The sequence below is a fragment of the Erpetoichthys calabaricus genome, chromosome 8, assembly GCF_900747795.2.
Source record: "Erpetoichthys calabaricus chromosome 8, fErpCal1.3, whole genome shotgun sequence".
Taxonomy (NCBI): Eukaryota; Metazoa; Chordata; class Cladistia; order Polypteriformes; family Polypteridae; genus Erpetoichthys; species Erpetoichthys calabaricus.
The window spans coordinates 108,799,042-108,824,220 of NC_041401.2; the positions used below are offsets into that span (position 1 = coordinate 108,799,042).

Below are 25,179 nucleotides of genomic sequence, written 5' to 3' on the forward strand. Positions count from 1 at the left end.
GAGACGGACACTGATATGGAATCTGTGCACTTTTAGAAAGAGGTCTCAAAAGATCATGAAAGACAAGGGCAAGCACTTAGCTATTGGGAAGAATTACTTGGAAGATTTCCCTCTGGTAAAATCCATTAGCTTTTGCATGGATCATCTCACAGGATTGGTGAGTTAGAGGGACGTTGCTTTGGAGCCAATGTGAGCAGTGGAAGAGGAGAGTGAAAGTTGAGTTGGAGGCAAATCAATATGAGATTGATGATGACGGTTGATGATGAAGCTTCAGGTTCAGGAACAAATAATTCCTCTAGGAAAACCTGCTGCCAATTTTGCTAGTCCATTAATCTATCTTCTACCCTAAGTGTTGTTGCGCAGGTGGTATGTATCCAGCAGAGAGCAGCTCCCTGGAAATGAGTTCTTTCATGATTGCGGCATGTTACATAACCCGAATCTATACAGCTATAATATAAAAAGGCGATACCCCTCCCTTAGTGATATGATGGTAAGAAATCACATAGGCGAAATAACTTAGCTGTCCTTAATGACAGCTTATGCTGCATAACAGACGAAGGAAGCCAATGGCAAAAACCCAGTTCAGGAGTGGGGGCCCGATATGTAGAATGTGCCATTTTTGCCATTGCAGTAGAAGGATTTTCAGGATCTAATGACGTTATCTCCCATCCATCTGTGTGTGCTGGGCAATGTTCCAAGGCTTTATACTCTTTCTTCACGTGCAAGCTCCCACTTAGGTGAATCATGCAATTCCAAACAAGGCAAAAGAGGATACAGTTTCATGCTGACTTTGACAGACAAATATAGTATACAACAGTCCTCAGTCTGACTGCCCAGTTCCCAGTTTTGTCTATCTGTCTTGTCTTATATTTTAATGCTTGCCCAGCAGTTCTATATGGTGAACCCCTGTGCTAAATCTGGCTCTGTGTCAACTGTGCATGTGAGTAGAAAAAGGCAGATTTATAACATATATTTGCACAGAGTACAGTGGCATATTAAACTTATGCTTATTACATGGTAGAAATGTGATAAGAATCTCTTACTGACAGAGATGGATTGGCTCAACAGTAACATTGGTGGTTATTGAAAGGGGCTGCCTCCCTTAACCACACTCATGAAGGCTCAATTCAGGTTGGCCCAGCCAGAGAGAAAGATCTGAAAATATTCCCTCCACTGAAAACATTGCCCACTTAAAATGGAACAGTGTGAAACATTTTGTGCTGCCCTCCAGAATGAGAGATTAAAGAAGAGGACACTGTCTGTGGACCAGACCTGAAAGAGACCTTGCTAGAGTGTCTAAGGATTATTAGAAGGGGCTTGAGCTACCTGGAGAAGTCTGCCATTAAAAGAATCAGTGCAAAACAAGTTTACCTGTCAGAAATATGTACCAAGGAGACAGCTTTGGCATGTTGCTGTGGGGAGTCTTTTGAAATATCCTGGCATGGATCAAAGTGTGGGGAATGTTGAATACTTTGATTGATAGATTAAAGGCCAGAGGTCCACATGACCATCATCATCAAGTTCTTCCATGTGAAGCCTGAAAACCATGAGGACTGATTGAGGTCATTTATGCTAGGTAGAATACCTAGAGGGGGCTGGGTGGTCTCGTGGCCTTGGACCCCCTGCAGATTTTTTTTTTCTCTAGCCATCTGGAGTTTTTGTTTTTTCTGTCCTCCCTGGCCATTGGACCTTACTTTTATTCTATTTTAATTAGTATTGCCTAATTTTACTTTTTTATATTTTGTATTTTTTTTTCTCTTTCTTCATCATGTAAAGCACTTTGAGCTACATCATTTGTTGAGCTCCATCCATCCATCCATCCATTCATTCATCCATCCATTCAAGCACACTGTCTGATCTTATGGACAGCAGGCTCTATTAAGCCCTAGCTCAACAGCACTTACAGGTCACTTTCAGTTCCCTTGAAAACATTTCAAGCTCAGGGGCTAATCTGTTTCATCCATCCATCCATCCATTTTCCAACCAGCTGAATCCGAACACAGGGTCACGGGGGTCTGCTGGAGCCAATCCCAGCCAACACAGGGCACAAGGCAGGAAACAATCCCGGGCAGGGTGCCAACCCACCGCAGCTAATCTGTTTCTTGACCCACAACTCCATCTAGTAGAGCATACTGTCCTTGCAACTCCGCAAGGGCCTGATTATAGTATAAATTTACCCCTTGAAATTAGCAAAACAAGGAACTGATTATTGACTTTCGCTGCACCATAGAACCTCTATGTCCGCTTACTATTCAAGGAGTGGGTGCAGAGGATCCACATTAATGACAGGTTTCACTGGTCTTGGGGCACAGAGGAACTATATACAAAAGGGCAGAGCAGGCTCTTTTTCTTTAGGAGACTGAATTCCCTTAATATGGGAAGGAACGTCCTTCACATCTTTTACAACTATGTGATGGCCATTGCAATTTATCTGAGTGCTACTCCATTCCTCTGTATCCCACCCTTCTTGGGTTTTTACAGTATGTATGATATGTATAGTTTATTTAAAGCTGATTTATTAAGGTGTATTCATTCACTTTAACAGAGACTGAAATTATCTGAGTTACAGATCATGTAGTATGAACACTGGCATAATGACACATCCTATATTTATGACAGCTATGGAACGAGCCCTGGACACAGACAGGTAGACATGATGTTTGCACCCAACACACGTTTATTTACAGTATATTTGCAAGTATGAACACACACAAACCCATTGCCGCAGCACCCCAAAGTCCAGGCCTCTTTCCTCACTGCCTTTCTTCACCACCTACACCCCTCTGAGCTCTGTCCTCTTCCACCCGACTACAGCCCCCGAATGGAGGGAAGCGGCCCCTTTTATATCCACCCGGATGTGCTCCAGGTACTTCCCGATCAGCTTCCGCTGGCAGTCCCCAGTGTGGCGGAAGTACTAGCTGTGCACCCGGAAGCACTCTGGGTGTCCCTGGTCTTCTTCACCCTCCAGCACTTCTGGTTTGGCAGAACTGCTGAGGGCCAGGGCTCCTCAGGCATTGGGGCGCCCCCTGGCGGTGACCACGGGCCCCTACAGGGCTGAGCTTCAAAGCTCTGTACCCGTGGTCCCCAAAGCAACCAGGGTGGTCACCCCCTTGTGGTCTGGAGGAGGTGCAAGCCCTCCTCTGGTCCTCCTGGGCGTCCCGGCTGGGTACCACCCCCAGCCGCATGCCACACAGCATTGTTGAAAATAATATGAGAAATTTGTTTTGCAGACTTCAGATAAAAAAAACGTTTTTCACTTTATGCGGAATGATTTTTTATAGCACCATACACACAATAACCTTCAATTATCCTGGTGCAAGAAAATAAATGTAAACTCAGTGAGTTCATGTGTATTATAGCAAGTTGGTAGAAACATGCTTCTCTTGTTAAAGTCAAGGGGTTCAACTGTTTTATAGCCATGTTGAATGAATAATGAATATCAGATTTTTTTATACTTAGGGTCTGGGAGATTAAGTTTCTATTTTAGCCTGCACAGACAGTAAATTTCATTCATTCATCCATCCATCCAAGCTCACTGTCCGACCTTATGGACAGCAGGCTCTATTAAGCCCTAGCTCAACAGCACTTACAGGTCACTTTCAGTTCCCTAGGAAACATTTCCAGCTCAGGGGCTAATCTGTCTCTTGACCCACAACTCCATCTAGTAGAGCACACTGTCCTTGCAACTCCACAAGGGCCTGATTATAGTATAAATCAGAACTCCGTTCATAAAATTACAGTCCTGTTTATCAACTGGGCTGAATCTCACTCACACCTGATAAAACTTAACACGCCTTCTGTCCAGTACATTGTATCATCCAGTTTCCATGGAAATGGTTTTGACTCAATGACTTTGTCCTGTGCTCTTCCGTTGCAAAATGTACTTCTAGGCACAGTATGTTCCACTTCTGTTATTACTGGCATGCTTTGGTGTGTTTTGTAATGGATCATTTGCCATTCTTCCAAGAACTGATTGTGAAGACAAATATCACAAATCATCCTTCTGTATCAGTCAGTTTACTATTTTCTTTTCTCTTTTCTTTTTTTAATCAGTATAGCTGCCAACATTTACCTTTTGTGAACAAAAGGCAAGACATTTAATATAAAGGCTGAAATGTAAGGTAAACAAAAAAATGGAAAAAGATAGACTTCTATAAAATTATGCATATATATTTCTTCATGAGCATGTTCTTTCTTTCTTCCTTTTTTTAATTATTTATTTATGTCCTCTGGGGGGTGAATAGTGGAAATTATGCATTCAATTTCCGCTATATGTAATTGGTGAACTGGAAGTACATCAAGTAGGGACACCTATTGTAATATGGGGACTGGACATCACTGTATATAATCATCAGTCTCTTTATAAAACAAAGATAGTAGGAAGACGTCAGAGATGACAAGAGGGTATTTGACCTAACTACATGTTGAGTTGCCATACTTTCCATTAAGGGAGAAGTGATGGCGTGGGAAAGAACACCAGATAATTATTATCTTTGATGTGAAATTGTCAACTTGGGGTTTGCCTGTGACATGTAGCCCTTTAAGAACCTTCTAATTTTCAAGGGTCTTGTATATAAAGCTTTGCGTGGATTTGAGCTTGAAAATAAGCGCTAGCCAAAAAAACAGAAAATGTGTATGCCAGTGCTTCTCAACCTCTTAAGTATTTGCGACCTGAGTTTCATAACAGTTTAAATCACGCCCCCCTAACATTTTTTTGAAACCGTAATAAAATTTATTCCTATATTTTTTGCTGCCGATACACCGCTACAAGTTTAAAATTTTCCTACGAATAGTGAAATTACATCACATATAGCAACATTCGTGCCCCCTTTTTTGTTACTTCACCCCACAGTTTGAGAACCGCTGGTGTATGCCATAAAAATATTTGATTTATAAAGTCTGGTATATGCAACTTTGTACGCAATTTACTCTTTACAAATCACAATCATCTTGTACATGTCTGTGCGTGAACACGACTCGGGCCCTGCCCAACTGCCACCCTAGAACAACCGTATATGGACTTTGCTAATCATTCTCGTACAAAAACTAGCATAGTTTTTCAGACCTTCATTGTCTGGCAATGCAGCCTCCCTCCTGACACATCCAGATACCACCACCTGCATTTGAGGAATCCTATTGTGCACCCCTCATGGCACTCAAGCACCTAGCCTCTGCACTCTTGAGTTGGGAAAAGGCTTAAGCCACCAGTGTCTGAATGGGCAATCATTGTTACTTGGCACATGTAATGACATGATACAATCAATAGTATAGACCATATGTTAAACTGCAGGTTCAGTTACCGCACCAACATATCAGTCACGTACAAGACAACTCATCTACCAACACTATTTTGCCCCAAAATAAATGAATCATTGGTTGACAAAGACCACTAAGTCATAATATTTGTCAGGCTCATCTTGTCATCACAGATGACGTGTGTGTTAATGGAATGTCACTGCTCACAGCTAACAAAAGCAGTGTCATTCTCATTAGCTGCCCTTAATGCTATGAGTGCTGTCAATTGCCCCAATTACGTTAGGAAAACTGAATGGCTTTTCGGAGCCTAAATTGGTTAATAAGCCAGTCATCATCATGAGAAAAAAAATTCTGCCAGGCCCTAAAAGTTTGTTACTTTTGTATATGGCAATTTGCATAGTTTTAAAACAGCACCAAACAAGCCATATTGTGTCAAACTATTAGGCTATGAATAGGCTGTAAGGGCCTATATTAACTATTAGCCATCACCCGTGGCACCGCCCTCGTAGAAGTGAAACAGGACAGCGAGGAGGACCCTGTCCAGCTCTCCACTCCTGACCTCACGCTTTCCCCTTCCCCTGGCTCGCAGCCTCTGTCTCGGATTAGTGCAAATATATTGCTTCTGCAAGTGAACTATGATTTTTAGCATGATGAGAGAAGTTACAAATCAACTGGAATTTTCAAGCAAATTATAGAAAAAAAAAACCAATTTAAATCCTTTAAGTAGTTCTCTCATTTGCTAGCTAAGCCGATGTACGATACACCCCAAGGCTAGCGCATGACTAAGGAGGGCCCCACCTCCCTCCCCTTGGCCTGCTGTGTCTCTCTTGGATTCTCACAAATAAATCGGTACCGCAAGCAAACTATGATACTTAGCGCAATGACAGAAGTCGCAAAATCAAGTGGAATGTTCAAGCATATAATAGAAAAAAAACCAGAACTAAATCTGTTAAGTATTTCTCTCGTGAAAAACGGACAGACATACAGACAGACAGATGTTGGATTTTATATATTGTGGCGAGCGGCTGGAGGCGGTACCTTAGCTGGGAAGCCCGGAAGTTCTGGGGGGACGAAGACCAGGGACACCCAGAGTGCTTCCGGGTGCACAGCCGACACTTCCGCCACACCAAGGAGTGCCAGCAGAAGCTCATTGGGAGGCACCTGGAGCACGTCCTGGTGAATATAAAAGGGGTGTTGGTGGTTGAACTTTTGGTGTCCATCTGTCTGTGTCTGGGCCAGTCTCCACAATATATATATATATATATATATATATATATATATATATATATATATATATATATATATATATATATATATATATTATATATTATATATATATATATATATATATATATATATATATATATATAGAGAGAGAGAGAGAGAGAGAGAGAGAGAGAGAGAGAGAGATTATACGCCTGAATCATCATTTAGGTGGTTTGGCTGCATTTGCCCACTGTATCAAGAGTGTTGTCATTTCCCGCTTTTTCCAAGGTGGGAGTTGTGTAAATACAGTATATTCGAGTTTTATAAATCCAGACTTTTGCATTGAAAGTTACATACATATGTCTTGAGCTTCTTTTTGTGTGTAGGCAAGTTTTATAAATCTGACCCCAGGAGTTTAGAAACACTATGAGCTTCCTGTGGGAGCTCTGGAATGGTATCCCTATTATTATTATGGAGTTTCTCCTCAATGCAGAATTAATGTAACAGTGAACTGGAACCATCTTCAGCAAGGAGGGTTATATTTGCTCCAGTAATAGAAGTCCTTTATGAAAAGTAGGAGCCAGCACTCAAGTAGCTTTGGGAAGATTGACCACGAGGATAGTGACAAAGAGTAAGGAGGCGAAAAGTACCAAGGTGGACAAGTGGATAAGTCACTCCATTGAGACTCAAAGAATCAAGGCTATGAAAGAAGGTCCAGAGAGGTTACATTCATTCTTGTCTTGTTTGTACTTTGCTTTCTGCATTTGTTAATATCTTCTACTGGACTTTATTTTTGTTGAGTAGATGCCCTCTGCTGGCTTATTTACACTCATCTTGGTTTAATTCTAGTTCAGCAATGTCTTAACAGCACCTTTATGGTTCACACAATGCAAAGACTTTTATGTTTTTATCAGTTGATGTGTGTGTTCATAATCGTTTAATACTTTTTAGCATATTATGTATTCATCTATCTACTTGTTTATTTATTTTATTTGTTTAATTCTGTAAAAAACAATAAAAAGGACATAATGCAGCTCACCCTTTCCTGCACTATAGATCACCCATACAGAGTAAAAAGTGAGTTGCTGTGTAAATGTTACACTGGACAATACTAGGCAGTCTATTCAAATACCATATGAAGCAAACTGATTTTGAGAATCTGGAAATGTGGCAGTTACGCAGGATTTGTTAAAAAAATGTATTTTTGAAATTCACTTTTTTCTACTTTCTTGCAATATCCTTCTTTTTATATTCTTTAACAGGATGCCCTGCTACCCTCAATGACCTGAACTGCAGAAGTCCAACTCTAGCTTTCCAAGGTTGCATGCGCCTGATATTCATCAACAACCAGCCCATAAATTTTTTTCAAGTGCAGCAAGGACTGCTAGGAAATTTCAGCGACATACAAATTGATGTATGCGGCATCAGAGACAGGTAAAAAACAAAATAATGTTAATGCTTAAGTATGGTAAACACAGAGCAATAAGCTGTAAGTACTCATCTATTATCGAATGCTGTCTGTGCTGTGATGGTCTTTTATACATAGGATTGTACAGGAAACATAAATACTGTGCTGGATTTGCTCTTGTCCACGGTAGACATTTTTATAGTGGCTGACCAGCATCAGGGCTTCCAACTGACAAAAAAAGCCTCAGTGGAGCCTCTGATTTATGTTGGCTTGCAAGAAAATTAATAACCCTGGAGTCAAGTACTAGGACTTGGTGACCTCTAGGGGGCAATGTCTCGTCAAAGGGATTTTAAAAGCACTCTGAAGCAGAGAGACCTGCTGCCCTATACTGTACGTGCCAGTAATCATACATCCTGATAATACATCCTGATAACTTTTTATATAAGGAAGCTAAAACAATTCTGAAGGAAAATAATTTTCTTTTCCATTTGCAACACAATGTGGCTATATAGAAGCACTGTTACCATCAATAGAAGCTAAAACTGTACACAAAAGATGTGAGAGTGAGTGTTAAGGAACTGACATTCATTTTGCTTGTTATTATATTTTTATTTGCAGTCAGTAAATTATGAATAATAGCAAATCATCCATCATTTTTGTGCATAAGATTTATCTAGATTCATCACAGAGAGCTCTCGCCAGCAATAAGGCACGAGGTCTGAAATCACATGAAATGCTGAGATCCACAACCTTTTTCCTCACATCCCAGCTAATTTATCTTTAAGAGCCCCCCACTAACTGCATGTCGTTGGACCGTGGGAAGAAATCATTCAGACACAGGAATAACATGCAAAATCCATACAAAAAGTACTGCAGGTAGTAATAGTGATCAAGACAAAGGCTGCAAAGTGAAAAGCCGGGTTTGAAGTCCTCGGTCCAAAGCTTTAACCATAACATTACTCTGCAGAATAGCAGTTAGTTATTTACATAGTACTTCTGATACACCTGATTAACCAACAGCACTATAATGGAGGCTCATTTTCTTACGAAATTTAACACAGATAGTCGGTTTTTATATATAACTAGCTGTCCCCCACGGCTCCATCTGCGTAGTAGTGAAACAGGACAAACTTTAAAAATCAATAAACAAACTTGGTATCGCTACCTAAGCGGAGGCAAGGTACGCTCCAAAACGTGGCCCGAGGTAGATCGATTCCAACAAATGCTGGCACGTGAGTGAGGAAGGCCCCCACCCAGCTCCCCACTCCTGATGTCACGCTTCCCCCTCCCCTCAGCCCACAGCCTCTGTCTTGGATTAGAGCGAATACTGTATATCGCTCCTGCAAGCAAACTATTCTAATTAGCACAATGAGAGACAAAATCACAAAGTCACAAAATCAATTGGAATGTTCAAGCAAATTATAGAAAAAAGCCCAATCTAAATCCGTTAAGTAGTTCTCTCGTGAAAAGCAGACAGACAGACAGACGTTGGATTTTATATATAGAGAAACTCACTCACTCACTCGTCAACAAAAGCCGTATTTTCTGTCTAGTTAAAAAGCTGAAATTTGTCAGGATTCTATATCTGCATCATTAGGTATCTGCTAATAAAGGACATTTTGATACATCAATATTTAGGGCTGAAACCCTCAATACAGTATACTCTCCAAAACTTTGTAATGGTACAAGATTACAGATCAAATTCTTACATTCAAGTCTGACTGAAGCTAGTATTTTTAGAGGATATGCTACAGGTTGAACTTATATTTTTTCCCAAAATTCTCATAATTACTACTAATTACCTGTTTGAATTCAAAAGAATACAGTTTCTTATAAATTTGTGTCCCACATTACTAGGAAAACTATAGCAGAAATGTTTTACTCATGTGTAACTGTATGTAGCTTGTTCAAGAATAAGAAGCTCCAGTGATCTAATTATGTTAGCCACTCTCAACAACAACAACAATTATTGCATACAGAAAAATACTCATTTATTTAAATAGTATATTCTGATACATGCAAGTAACTAACTAGGGCCCATTTGTCTTAGGAAATTCTTCGGGTAACACAGCTATTTAAAATATAAAAATGGGTAATAAAATAATTTTATTTGATAAAACATTACAAAAAACTTTTGTTATTCCGAAAAATAATTTACTGCTTTCTACACGATGTTCAGAACAAACTGCCTGTGAAATATTTATTTATTTAAGGAGCCTCTGTAAAATGCCAAATTTCCCCATGTGGACAAATAAAGTTCTATCTATCTATCTATCTATCTATCTATCTATCTATCTATCTATCTATCTATCTATCTATCTATCTATCTATCTATCTATCTATCTATCGTATATTATTTAGTAACCTAATATGAAAATAAAAGAAGAACATTTACGGTCTGTTTATAAAACACAAATGTTAAAAATACATAAAATTAGTAAGAAAAAAAGTTTAAGTAGATAAATGCTAACAGCATTTTAAAGGAAGAAAAGAACGAAATTTAGCATTGTTAAAAGTGTGGATCACTCAGCAGTGATTTCTGTTTGTGTGTAGTTTGAATGTTCTCCTGGTGCCTGATGGGATTTTTCTTCAGAGAGTCTCAGGTTAATTAATGGTGCGATTCAATGTGGGTATGTATGTAAAAGTGCCCTGCAATGGTTTGGAGCATCTCAAGGGTTGAACATTTGTCTAACTTCATACAGAAAAAATGTTGATGTGGTTTCCCTGCATTTTTCCGAGACTGATTATTACCAGTAACACATTCCTTTTCAGATCATGGATTAGAATATCTGTCAGTCAAAATTTAATAGGCATTTACTTGTAGCTAAAGTCTAACTCTTTGTTAACAACTTGCATACATTGCAGATCCTGACAATACCTTTTTATGGTGATATTTAATACCTTGTTCTAGAAAACAAACATTATATTAACAAGCTGAATCTAATGCCCACTAATAAATGACAGGGAATTTGATGATGCACTATTTTGTTGGAATGAATCTGTACATGTCAAAAAATATCCATTCCATTCTTCTGTATATCACCCTTCTGAAAATAAGCTGCCATTATTCAGTTCGATTTCAATTTATTTAGTAAAAACTATCTGTATATTTCCTCATGCTAAAAATATGCATTTTTTCAGATATAAGATATCAGATATTACACTAATGGATTTGGGTCAATATATAAAAGGCTGCTATCAATTAATAAATGCTAAATTGTATTATCAAAAGATAATACTGTTCCTGGAAATTAAAGGAGTTTAGCCTTTAATACAGCTTTTAAAGCTTAAAGCATCCATTAAATAAAATATCTGCATATCTTTATAAATTGCTGGCAGTTTGCTGAAGACATTTAATGAGAGATGACAGGCACTGCAATTATTAATATTCATTTAGTAAAAGCCTGCAGTCCAGGCATCTTGCTAAGTGCAGTTTTAAATATCAATGTACACAATAAATGTACATCACTTGTGTAAAATAAGAATCAATTAAATACTTGTATCAAAACATAAGTAAATAAAATATTGGCAGAGTGAGTGGTTAGTGCTCTTGCTGCCTCATGGCACTAGAGTAGTAGGTTCAAATCCTACACCAGTTTATTGCCTGTGTGGACTCTGCGTGTTCTCTCCATGTCTATGTGTTTTTTCTTCTCCAGTTTTTCTCCCACATCCCAAAGACAAGCATATCAGATGAACTGACAACTGCAAAATGGTCCAATAAGAGCAAATGTGCCATGATGCTGATCCTTGAGTCCCTGAAGTGCATGTATAAAAATTTTGTATTTTATCAAACTGAAATTAAACACATTTTATAAAGGTAGTGGGCTTCTGAACATGTGTTGGTTAATTTGTCAGCAATTGCAAAACATTCAGAGAATTATTTTCCTAAGATTTTAATTATAAATCAGGTTTTGAGATTCTTTTACTGGTTACCTGCTACCAAATGGGATCTGTTACGATTAATTTCCCAAAGTAAATAAATGTGAAATAAATCCTGTAAGAAATGACAGGAAGATTCATATACCTTTAAACATTGGTCATGGAGTCTGCTTGTAATCAGAAGACAATTGTCTTTCAAATTTGATTCAAACCCTCACACTTCTGTCTGTCATGTCCATTTGTCACAGGACTTCAACTGTGGCATCTATTTCTTCATTTACCCCTAGAGAAATGTACCATATTAATTTTCAGAGACATATATCCAATTCCAGGTCTACACTGCTGCACACCTTGGTGTAATTCTTGTACTTTTTGTGTTTGTGTGGGTTCCCTACCAGAGTTCAATTTATTACATTCTTTGCCAAATCTAAAATTGATAGAAAATTAGGGTGTGTAATTGACTTTGCCCTATGAGGAAATGGTGTCTCATACAGGCTTGGCTCCTGCCTTACTTCTGTAACCCTCTAATAAGTAATTGGAATAAGAAAAGTAGATGGATGAACATTCAATTGCATACCTTGCACTGAAGGCTTTTCAATGCCTGTACTTAGACATTTGAGGAAGGATTCAATTTCTCTGTTTGTTCTCACCACACTGGAGTGCATCCTCACTGGCTGCATCAATCCTGATAGGACACAAGACTTTAAAGTACTGCCGAAAATGCTGAAGGCAGCACAGATTATCACAGAACATTATTATCACACAGCTGCCTTCTGTTTAATGTTATGACAAGGAGTCTCAAAGCACTGAAGAGTTCTATGAACACTTACAAAAATGCCTACTAGAAGAGGAAATCCTGTCAAAAACCATGGTAGATACAAAAAGAGCCATGTAGAATCTTTACAAAATAAAAGAGTTATTATTACAAAAGTGCCCTGTAAGTACATTAAGCTCCATGAAACACCCAAGACAAAAAGGAGTTGCCAGTAAGGACAAACCAAATCCCAATACACAAATCATTGAAGAAGTTAAAAAAACAGAGCAAAACAGTCAAAAAAATCAATAAATCAAAATAGCAAAAACACTAGTTACACTCACCTGCTTCCTAGCACTTTCAAAATGAACCTCCAGGGCCCTATGGATTTATAGAGTGGAGGGAAGTTTCTGGCAAGAATTGGCAGGTGGCCCCGCCTCCTGGAAGGACCGCCCACAAAACTCATAGAACATGGCACAGTCAAAGAAAACAAACCATGCACTAAAACAAAAGTAACATTAACATACCTCAACAACTCAATATTGAACAACAAAGACATAAAACAAGACTTTGACCCTCAACCAGAAAAGGAATTCTGGCTGAGATATAACATTTAGGACGTATACATCACTCACTGCCTCAGAAAGGCAAACGGTCTTATAAGGAGGAGGCCATTGTACGCACTCAGTTTTCTCACTCCTCCCCTCTGGCAAACAGTACAGGGTCACTGGCACACACACCAGGGAGAGAATCTGCAAGTCATAAAGTTACTGGACAGTCAGTCGCAGTAATGTAAATACTGTATGTGTTCCTGCATATACTGTAGTTATGTATATATATATATATGTATATGTATGCTGATGCATTTTCTTGTGTGGCTTAGTATTACTGTCAATGAAGAAACAAGCAAGTAAGAATTTAATTCTAGTATGCACACAGGGCAATAAATTTGAACTTGAAAAGTTAAGGTGTCTTAAAAGTCAGTTAGAGATACACAGTATGTTTACTGGAAACTGAAACCTCTTTGAAATAAAGAGTAGCAGAATTAGAAGTGGAAAGGGAAGCAAGGCAGGGATCCTGTTTTCTTTTTAAATTATTTACATAACAATAAAACCATAAAGGCAATGTTTATGAAGGAAAAAGGGATTCACTGCATGAACAAAGAAAAAAACATTAGAAGTGTACAGCAGGATATGTTGATTACGTGCATATTCATATTATTTTTCCTGAATGACAGCCCAATTGCAATTAATGATGGCATAAAACATTCTCGTAAAGCACTCCTGCCACAGCCCTAGTCAAATTCTAAGACCAAAATAATTGTGAGTTAGGACAGTCAGAATGCAAGAGCTACCAGCAGAGAATTGCATGCCATCATTTTTGCTAAAACACAGTGTGATGATGCTGGTTCTGCTCCATGCTCCCATCTCTCTTTAGAGAGCCTCTTGAACCCGACACCGTCTGTAATGTAACCAGATGAGCTGGACAATAAGGACACCAAACGAAGCAAGGGGAAGGGGCAAAGTGCAGATGTGCTTTTATTTAAAACAGTCAAAACCAAACAGTGTTCAAATAAAGTACAGTGCTCAAACTCAATAAATAAATAATCCGTAAAACCAGGGTGAAATGTGGAGGTTAAAATAATCCAATAAATTAATCCATTAAAATTAGGTTAAAACAACAATGGCTGGAAGCAGTCCTTTAAAAACCCGATGCTTTCTTTAGCTGGCGGCTCCCCTGCTTCTCCCATCCGGGCCCAACAACAGGCGAGTCACCCTACCTGCGGCTGACCTTCTCCTGATGTTCTGGTAGCTTTCTGACCCCTGGCTTTGTACAGCTCCTCCAGACTGAGACTCGGGTTCCCCAGCTTCAACCTTCCAAGCCTCCGACTCCCGCTGCCTTCCGTGGCCTTATGTGGTAAGCCGTCCTTGATCGTGGTCACTCCTACTCCTCTGAAAAACTCAGCAGGGGTGACCTAATCTATCTGCCCCCGGGCGCCGGCCAAACACCCTGCTAGGGCTCGCTTCCTGGCTGCCTGTCGTTATTACAGAGAGCCTGCTCTCGTTTGCTCACTCACTCCTGCACCGGCTTCTTCCCCTCCTGCCTTCTTTTCTTCCTATTAACCTCCATCCTTCTCTTTTTTTTTCTCCTCCCTCCGCACTTGCGCTCCTAATATTTATAATGGGGATGTGGCATAGGTGCGGCGATTAGCAGCTCCCGGCATCAATCACGGACATGGGCGATCTCACACCTGTGCACTTCAGTGTCAGAAACGCCCAAGCCCGTATCGCACTCGGGAACTGCTCTGGCCACACTACCATGCACCCTCTTTAAGTCGCGAGTGTGGTGATTATTTATTTAAAACTGGCCATTCTTTCCGAGCCGTGGACCCGCTATATCACACACAGACCCCCACACTGTATTTAATTTTCACATTTGAATGGAACTTCTTTGGTATTATACATAGGAGAAATGTCAGAGGGTTTTTTTCAGCCCTTTTTTTCAATTCAAAGACATGTAGTTAATTCAGAGAATGTGTGAGAACAGTGGTTAATAATCACATTAAATAGTTTTATAACAAAACAAGTGCTGCCATTATGATCCATTGTCACTTCATTCATCTGTAAAATTTAAACATTTGTTGTGTGATGGACTAGTGTCTCATCCAAGATGCTGTCACAAACAGACACCAGCTCTCCATGGCTTTGAACTGGATAAACGGATTACAAATAAAAATAAAAGCACACTTCATAAATCAGAAAATTGTGTTTTATCTGTTTAATTCTATTTAAAAAATCAGTTTCCTCACATGATGCAAACATGACCACTCAAAAGTCGCAACCCCATGTCCAACAAAATGACCAGAAAATCTTTCACTTTGATCAATTTAGACCAAAAACATTTTTCAGTTGTTCACCTTTATTAATATAAGATTTGTGCAACTGGTGCTTGGGAATTTTTCAGGAAAGTCAAACTCTGATTTCACAATTCAGAACATGTGAACACATGCTGCAAAAAGAAAAGGGGAGAAATGGCTTTAAGACCAGAGGTCTTTTTCGGTGTAGCAGAGAAAAGAAAAGGGATATTTTTTGTTTTTTTCTCTCCTTCTAGTTATTTTCAAGTCTCACACTCAAAACGTCATTTCTATCCTTATTTTCTTTCCCAGCATGTATTCACTAATGATTTTGTCTTTATTTTTGGGACTCACGCTGGTTCAGTTCCCACCTTCCTGTTTTAATGTACAAAACCAATATTGTGAAGGAAGTGTCTACTGCCTGCCTGCTCGTGTTTGTGCAAGATAATCAGAGGTTTGTTTCATGATTTAAGGTTGAACTCTCCACATTATATCCATGAGAAATGTACATAACTCTGGCCGATCTAGCCTATTCACTTTAATTAACTTTAAACTATTCAGTGACATGCATTTGTTGCAAAATGCAACATAAGTTTATGAATCCAGGAAATGTGTACAAATTGACTTACAGTAAGATTCCTAATATGTTAGAATTTAAGATGAACAGAACAGCCTGTACTTTTATTTCTGTGGTTTTAAAAGGGATGTGAGATTGTCAATATACAGCTTGCTGTTATTTAAATACTTGAAGAAATCTCAGTGGGCAGCATGGCATAGCAATAGTTAGCACTAAAGCTTCATCACTCTAAGATTCTGGGGTCAAAGCCGAGTCACAGTCTACATGGAATCTGCACATCCATATAGGGTTTCTCCCAATTAATCCTCTGTCCTTCCATATCTGTGCAGGATTGACTAATAAATTTAAATTAGCCCTGCATGATTGTGTGTGTGTGTGTGTGTGTGTGTTTCCTGCAAAGGACACCCAGTAGTTCCTCGATGGGTTCCGACCCACTGTGTTTGTATATTGGAATTAGCAGCTTAAAGTACATATTGGCATGAAAAAATGTTCAGCTCAAAAGAATGTTAATGCATTGCTACATGACCAATTGTTTAAGCACTCAATCAATCAGATTACTCAGGCTTTGTTTTTCGAAGTGCCTTTAAGAACATGTATTATTACAACACCCATTACAAGTCTAACAAGATTAAAAAATGGCATCATATTTAACAGCTGAACACTGCAATGTTCAAAATAAAGATGCTTGGTATAAGAAAATGCAGCACTGACAGATGTCAGGAAGATATGGAAACATATTAGGGCCAAACCTTCACCTTTAATCTCAACATTTTGATTATATCCTGAAAGGTAATTTCATAAGTGTCAAAATTAAAGTCAAAATGGTATTTTGAGAATATATAGTTGAAATGTAGAGAATAAAGACTTTTGCTTACCATCCCCTCCTTATGAGTAGTATCATTTTTGGCATGAAACTTCCATTACAATTTTCCAATACATGTGCCACCTTCTGTAACATTAACATTAACTTACCTATTTATCCTTCTTTTGTAATGACTGCAGAAAAATGCAGCAACTTCACACACTTTTACATCTCAATCAACCAATCAATCAGACAATGGGATGGTGGTGCCTGATGTGTCTCAGTTGGCATCAGATCATTGTGATACACTCGGATATTGTCATCATCTGACAAAATACAGCCATACAGATTTAAATGCTAAGTAAAGTGAGAGCCTTGCAACCACCTACTGCTAAGGAAAATCTATTGGCCATGAACTGCTTAAATTGAAACAGCGACAGCTCAAGTTTAGAACTGAATAGCTCTGATGTGAAGAAGGGCAACTCATAATAATGTGAAAAGAACATGCAGACTGCACATGCAACACTGCACCCAGCACCTCTGGTACCAGCGCTGACTACCATGCTGCCAGGCATTTGTTTAATGGCCAGCAAACAATTTCAAAAATTATTTTCTAGATACACAGTGATTCTTTCCACACTTGAAACACAATAATCATACTGTTGACTTTGATTCTATGATGTAGAAGGAACACATATAGGCTTCCGAAATGTTTTCTTACTGTGTGTGAAAATAAAAATGCAGCATAATGTCTTGTGAATGATGCATTTTCTTTGTTTTATTTCAAATGACTGGACCAAATGGTATTGGACTTTTTCTACTTCTTTGCTGTTCTGTTGTACCTGACCTCAACTGGAAAAAAGCTCACTCTAAAAGTGCAAATGTAAGATTTAAAATAAAACAACAACAACCGATCATTCTCATTATAAAAGGCCAATGACTTTCAAGCCTCATCAATAAACTAAAATGTTCAGAATGCACATGTGCAAACACAACCAAGGGTATAGAGAACACTGCAGAGCCAACTGGTCTTGTCTCTCAGCTAGAAAAAGGCTGAAAGCACCCAGCATGAAGAAGCTTCACTTAGTACGAGAAGTCGTGTTTTAATTGATAAGTAATTATATTGCACTTATAATGACAACATTGCTTAAGTAGTTGATATAAACATGTTAAAAGTAAGATCAATTCCTGAGTAAAGTTTATTATTTATTTTCCTGTGCCCCATTGGCCCTTAATGCAGAAACTCCACCACTTTTGAGGCCATCTCTGAATGAGACAAAATGCAACAAAAACAGAATTTGGCGGCCTGTTTTATATTTTTGCAGTTTCCGTTTATGTTTATGAGTTTATGTTTATGCATTTTTTGCCACACAATCCCAATATAGAGTCTACACAGAATGTTTTCATAGTCTCCAATTAAAGCCATGCCAGTCTGAATCACACAATCCCTACAATTTCCTCATTTCATTAGGCTCAAAACTGTCAGACCTAGTGGTCGTTCTGGCAGCAACAAATGGGTCATTCCTCAGTTGCTATGTTCATTTTTAACCTTGACATTACACGTTTATTCTTGAAATACAGTTTTAAAGTAAACTAAACAGATTAATGAGTAGAAAAAGATGATTATATTATAACAGGTTATCCTCCCATCGCAGAAAGATGCCTGAGCAAAAATGTTGGATGGGTTATAGAATAACATACACAGGGCATGAACAAAGGAGAAACATAAAAGTATAATGCAAATTAAATTAAGAAGACAAATGCTGTAGGCAATCTAAATCTACCTTAGCCATGTCTTTATCTCCCTAACCAGTTGGGGTGGTTTGGACTTCCCTATGTTATGGCCACTCTATAACAAAACAGAGAGAGCCAAGAGCATTTGAAAAGGAAGCGAGGTGCCGTGAGATAGAGACAAAACCTAAGTTAAGAGACACACAAAATGGTCGGAGCACAGGTAATCAATAAAGAGAAAACTAAAAGTCAAAACCAAATTCATATTTCAGAATGCAAAGCACAGGTCCATCCATCCATTTTCCAACCCGCTGAATCCGAACACAGGGGCTGCTGGAGCCAATCCCAGCCAACACAGGGCACAAGGCAGGAACCAATCCTGGGCAGGGTGCCAACCCACCGCAGGACACACACAAACACACCTACACACCAAGCACACACTAGGGCCAATTCAGAATCACCAATCCACCTAACCTGCATGTCTTTGGACTGTGGGAGGAAACCGGAGCGCCCGGAGGAAACCCACGCAGACACAGGGAGAACATGCAAACTCCACACAGGGAGGACCCGGGAAGCGAACCCACGTCCCCAGGTCTCCCAACTGCGAGGCAGCAGCGCTACCCACTGCGCCACTGTGCCACCCAAAGCACAGGTCCTAACACTAAAATCTTCTTAGAAGATTGTTGTCTTCCTCTAACTCAAGAGAGAGAAAGAAAAAAGAGTAAAAGAGGCTTCACTTTTTATTTAGATCTCCAGATGTATGTTTAGAGATTTGTCCTGCCATCCAGCAGCACAATGCCACCCTGATCATGTGACCAGCAATAGATGTCTTTATTATACCCATGGCCAATGTGAAGTAGCTGTGCCCTTGGCAAACAACAATCCAAAATGGCCCATTGTCATGAGCTGACTCTTGCTTTTAATTTTTCTATATAGTTCTTGTGTCTCTAAGGATAGTATATAAATCATTATGGGGTATTGGCAATCAAGGATTTCAATTAATTACATATTTTTTTGGGTTTTTTTTGTGTTGTATGTTTTTGCTTTGACTTGATCTGGTTTATAAATTTATTTTCTTACAACTATTCCTTTACTCTCAAAAATATTTGAGTATGGTTTTGAAGGCCAAGGAATGTACTAGTTATATCCAACTTTTTCTTTTATATGTTTTTAACTTAGTAAAAAATTATTCATGTTCTACTGTAGCTAGATCTTGTCTTCCCTGTGGATGCCACCACGTTGGACACTCATTGCTGGGTTGTAAAACTGCATTACTGGGTGACGGTTCCCAGGGGTCTCACACTAGCACGATGTTTTAAAAAGTCAGTGCCTTGTGTAACAAATTCACCCAAAATTGGATTCCTGAAAGAAAGAAAAAAAAGTTGCATCTCTTGTACTGTTGGTTTTGATTTTACTGGTTACAACGTTTTATTCTGGCCTGTGATTACAGTTTACATCTCATGTTTCTTGGCTCTGGTTATGTATACCCTTTTTGTCTTATGACTTACAGCTCTGTTTTCTGACCAAGATTCTTTGTGTCATCTTCTATTTCCATTTTCTCTCTAAACTGCTGTCCCCTTGTGCAAATAGTACAGACTTATGTTAAAAATTATTTGTGTTTTTCCTCAATGTCATTCTGTTTTTGTATACATGCCAAAATTTTGAGGCAATCTAAGTCTATTGTTGTTAGCGGTTGCTATGAAGAACAACTGGGAGTGTATACACCATGTGACATCACCATTGTGTTCCTGGTTGTCCATGTTTAAGTATACACCCTAAACAGCCTAGTACTATTTTCTTTGAGTCTAATATTGATCTGTTCTTATAAACTCTTTTCCGTCCCATTTACCACAATCTTTGGCTTATATTTTAACTCAGTTAACATGTAAACTCCTGGTTTTTACTCTAATTTCTTACCTTTACTATGGTTATTTTTTCATATTTGAGGCTCTGTTTGCTCAGTTTTCACTCTCTCAGTTTTGACTTTGACAAGTTTATATTAACACAACATCATTCCATTTCTCTTTCTATACTGTAGCTTCCTAGTCGAGTTAGAACAGCACCATAGTGATGTCACTGTCAGAATGGTACAAAAATATAAACCTCCAGAAGCATTACTCAAAATTATCCAGAAATTAAATGAGTAGTATCTCAAGAAGCCAAAGTCTAATTTCATAACTACTTACTTCAACAAACCACACTTGATTAACTTTTTGTCCATACCTAACCCCCCTACCTTCTCCTTGGCAGCCGAGTCTTTGTCCCACTCACTACCTGAAACTAGAGTCAAAGCTTTGCTCATGTGGCACTCACCATACACAGTAGCCAGTATCCTTTCTTTGATGAAGGATGGGCCTATAAAGCCTTGAGGGTCTCCAAGCCTCAATGCACTCTGCAAGCTAGTAGGCCAGGTGTACTGCTTCGAGGGAATCAAAAGGCGTTGCCATAAAGTCCATTAATTGCCACAGCAAGTGATTTGTTTTGAATCCAAAACTCCTAAACTCCAGGAGCAGAATGTCACCATCTTAAAAAGTTGTAGGAAAATAACATCACAACATACGACTTCCTGACGTGACGGCCTAGCATAAAATAGTTATCAAAACTGAAAGAGTCCCGAAATGACAGTGCCCATGACAAACAAATGGCAGAGAAAAACATCAGCATTAATAATGAAATAAAATAATGGAAGTGAAACAACAATTTGAATATTTACAGAAATGCACAAAACTAGGGGTACAACAAAACCCCTTCCAAAAATCGTTACATAAGGATTCTTAGGCAAGTTTTTTGCTGCCTTAACTAAATGGACCACATAATCCTACTTCATCTAGTGCCAGATGGTGTTGTTGCCACCTAATGGATTGGAAGATGTGGACTCCATCTGTAATGTGTCCAAACTCCTGAGTCAGCCCCATGTACTGCCCTCTGTTGGCCAGTAGACACTTTATTGTAAGTCTCTTCCCAAATGCCAAATTTATACTGAAGCTTACTGAAATTTATTCTTCTCTGAATATCAGTTGATCATTACTGTTCATCAGCAAGGTGTTTCCATTCTAACTTAAGACTAGCAGCCATAGGAAATTTGACAAGAACACCAGTCTGTTGGACTGCAAATGAACAAATTGCACACATAACATTTTAGGTGCATCAGTGACAGTTACCAAAAGATGTAGGGTCATAGGGGGTACTGAGCTAAGGATCCCTTAATGCTTGACTATCACTGTAACTATCACACTGCCCGAAAGGTCAACACAGTTATGATTTCAGAGGAACTGGTTTTGAAATTCTGTTAAATTAATATTTCTTTAATCTAGCCTCAAACTGAATAATTGCCATTTCTTAAATTCAACACCGCTGAGTCAGAATTACTCCTCTATTAATGACAGACATTATAAATGACACTATTGTTGACAATGGCAAGGGATCAGATTAAGAGCCCCCATAATATTAATGCACAGTAATAGCCAATGTGAAGGCAATTGTGCCAGGGTGGGAATTAAGTGTTAAAATGAAAATCTGACAGTTCACCACTGCATTGTGCTTTTTTTCTGACGGGTCATAATTCCTTTTTATTTCATCTTTGAATATTTATTTTACTGAACTGCTAAGTACTTTATTTCTTGCCAGTATTAACAGATTTTGAGGGACCATTGCCAGAAATCTGCCAGTGAAGACATTTATGACTAAGCCCTGGATGGATGTCTCCGAGAATACTCAGGACAGATCTTAGTTTCAAAGCCTAGAGAATATTACAGCGGAAATATTTGTAAAGTGTACTGCTTAGGGATCATCCTCTGGAGGTTTTCATGTTAAGCTTTTGTAAAACTGCAAACTAAAATGACAACAATGTGCTTCATTACAAATTTAATTAGATTAGATTGTTAAGCAGTAAAATTCATAGAAAACATTTTGTTTTCGGTTCTTTTATTATTAGAATTAAGCAAGAATAAAAACCCTAATCTGACTGAGTGCGTCTTAGACAGAGTTGATTCTCTCTGGCTCTCAAAAGGAAGATATCAATGACAGTATGGGAATTTCTAGTAAGAAGTTCAATAAACATCTTGTTCATTTCTTTCTTCCTCCCTTTGCTTCCCTTCCTCCTGTTCAGAACTTCTTGTAATGTAAGAACATCCAGTTTTATACTCAAACCTTAACTGACTAATATTACCAAAAAGCCACATCCATTATGAGGTGCTGAGTTTCTGTAAGATCTTATAGGTTACTATAGTGTCAAGTGTACAGAGTACAGTGAAATTCTTACTTACGTGTGCTAATCAACATGCAACACATCTTATTCATACAAGCATAATCAAAAGCAATTATATTAAATAATTATTGCTGTGTCTAAGTGTTTCCTGTCACAGTCTAAAGACTTGCTGTCAGGATGCCTGGTCACTCGGCAATGGTCCAGAATGAAGGAGATTGTGCCCTGCAATGCCAGTGTAGGTTGTTCTCCTTTCAATTATAGGTACAGTGATAAGTGTAGACTGTTTATATCAATGATCTGTAAAAGACAAGTTTACAAAATGGATCCACGTGTGACCTGCATAACATCCTCAGCTAATTTCAAATGAGCTTAAAGTGCCAAAGCTTTTCAGATTCATCCATCCATTATCCAACCCGCTATATCCTAACTACAGGGTCACGGGGGTCTGCTGGATCCAATCCCAGCCAACACAGGGCGCAAGGCAGGAAACAAACCCTGGGCAGGGGGCCAGCCCACCGCAGGGCATACACACCCACACCCACACACCAAGCACACACTAGGGACAATTTAGAATCGCCAATGCACCTAACCTGCATGTCTTTGGACTGTGGGAGGAAACCAGAGCAACCGGAGGAAACCCACACAGACATGGGGAGAACATGCAAACTCCACGCAGGGAGGACCTGGGAAGCGAACCCAGGTCTCCTAACTGTGAGGCAGCTGCGCTACCACTGCGCCACTGTGCCACCAAGCTTTTCTGATTTCAGTTAAAATCATCTTATGTTTTGTTCATTAATGTTTCACTTGTGAAGTATGAAATATTTTACTTTAAATAAACTGATTTAAATTCTTTTATGGTATGTACTGTAGCAGGAAAATTTTAAGATGATTTGGATTTCTTTGTTATGAAGACAAAAGCCAGCAGTGTATTAACCTTTCCATGTCCATATAGAGCAGCACATTTGGTATGTTACAAGAGTATGAAATTACACACTGGTTATTAAGGGCATATTTTAGCAAAGCTGGGAAATGTGGTGAACGATATTATTCTAAACCATGAAAAATAAAGAAAAGTATAATCAAAAGTAGCTTTGCTAAGGCTACTAGAGTAAACAGAAAGCTTACTGCTTATTGAACTTGATGGAGCTCAGAAGAGACAGTAATGATAAAAGGCTGCCATACACTGAAAGAGCTGAATCTTAATGCATTAAATCATTTTTTCTAATTTTTGCTGGCTTCAAATTCTGGAGTTCATATGTGTTTTGTTATTGAAGCATCCTATGGTGACCCTATCCTCAGCTTAGGACTTGACCTGAACATCCCAAAAATTTGACTCTAACCCTGATAAGCCATACTTAACAGCCTGTCATGGAGAAGTGGCTGCAGCCTGCAGCTCTCCTTGTGGTCACTGTCAGGATAAACCAGAGTTGACTGCACCTGTGGTTAAAATACTTCCTCTCCTTTCTTATCCATAGACCCCAGGCAGTTTAGAAAGATGATCAGAGGAGCAAGTTTAGTCTTTTGTTCATGCATTATAGAATAGCATTCTCTAAGCTTAGGTTCTTAATGTGCCTATTACACAGCATTACACCTGGATATATAGCTCCTCTTCTTGCTAGAAGTCTAAACACCCAATGGTCCTAGATTCTCAGGTTGCTCTTCAGTTGTGTGTTGCACATATGAACTTATTTGTGCTTTTCTTATCCTCCACTTGCACTAATGCAGCATTGCAGTTTAGAGGGCAACTCTCTTCTCATGTCAATGCTGCATGCTCTTCAACCAATCCTAGCTAGGCACAACCTATATTCGTAAACCTTGTAACAATCACTGTTCTACCCATGGTCCTCAGCTAGCACAAAACATGTCTTTTATTTTGGCAGACCCCAACCTGTGTTTAATGTGCCTGATCAGGAGACCCCAAGTTCCTCTTTTAGCTGGTTCTTACCTGCAGTAAGCAAAGCAAGCAAGTTCTCATCCAGTTTTTAACAGGAAAGATTCAGTAATATGTTTCCTTATAAATACTTAAAAGTTTCATCTAGTAAATGTTCTATCCCTACAAGAAAGCCAGTAAAACAGCCTGTTGCAATATGAAAGCAGACACGCCAAAAATCCATCCTCATTACTGTCTGCAGTCTTCCTCTTATATTGTAAAGACGCTGGTGTTAGGTTAATTCAGAATTGGAAATTGACTCAATACAAGTACCGTTAGTTCCTGGGATGGACTATCACTCCACCCTGGGATGTTCCAGTCTTGTAAGTAAAGTTGCAAGGATATGCTCTGGCTCCCTACACACCTGAACTACCTCATGCAGGTTTGGAATGTGATTAAATGTTATGTTATATGATATTAAAGTATTATCATCATTATGTTTACACCCCCAGTACAGTACTATAGCATGGAAATGTTCCAGTTGAGCAAAATGAAACCACAAGACAGAAATGTAGTGCTTATGGAATAGGACTCTCTGGTACCAATCCAAAAAGTGTAGATCTGTATTTAACTTG

The 25,179-nt window shown here is 38.9% G+C and overlaps 1 protein-coding gene across 1 annotated transcript in view; it reads left to right on the plus strand.

Annotated features, from left to right (window-relative positions):
* cntnap5b (contactin associated protein family member 5b) overlaps positions 1-25,179 on the plus strand; it is a 544,617-nt gene that overhangs the window by 311,658 nt on the left and 207,780 nt on the right. The window contains exon 10 of the mRNA XM_028807238.2: positions 7,725-7,896. Within this exon, the coding sequence (XP_028663071.1) occupies positions 7,725-7,896 (172 nt within the window). The remainder of the gene's footprint in view (positions 1-7,724; positions 7,897-25,179) is intronic.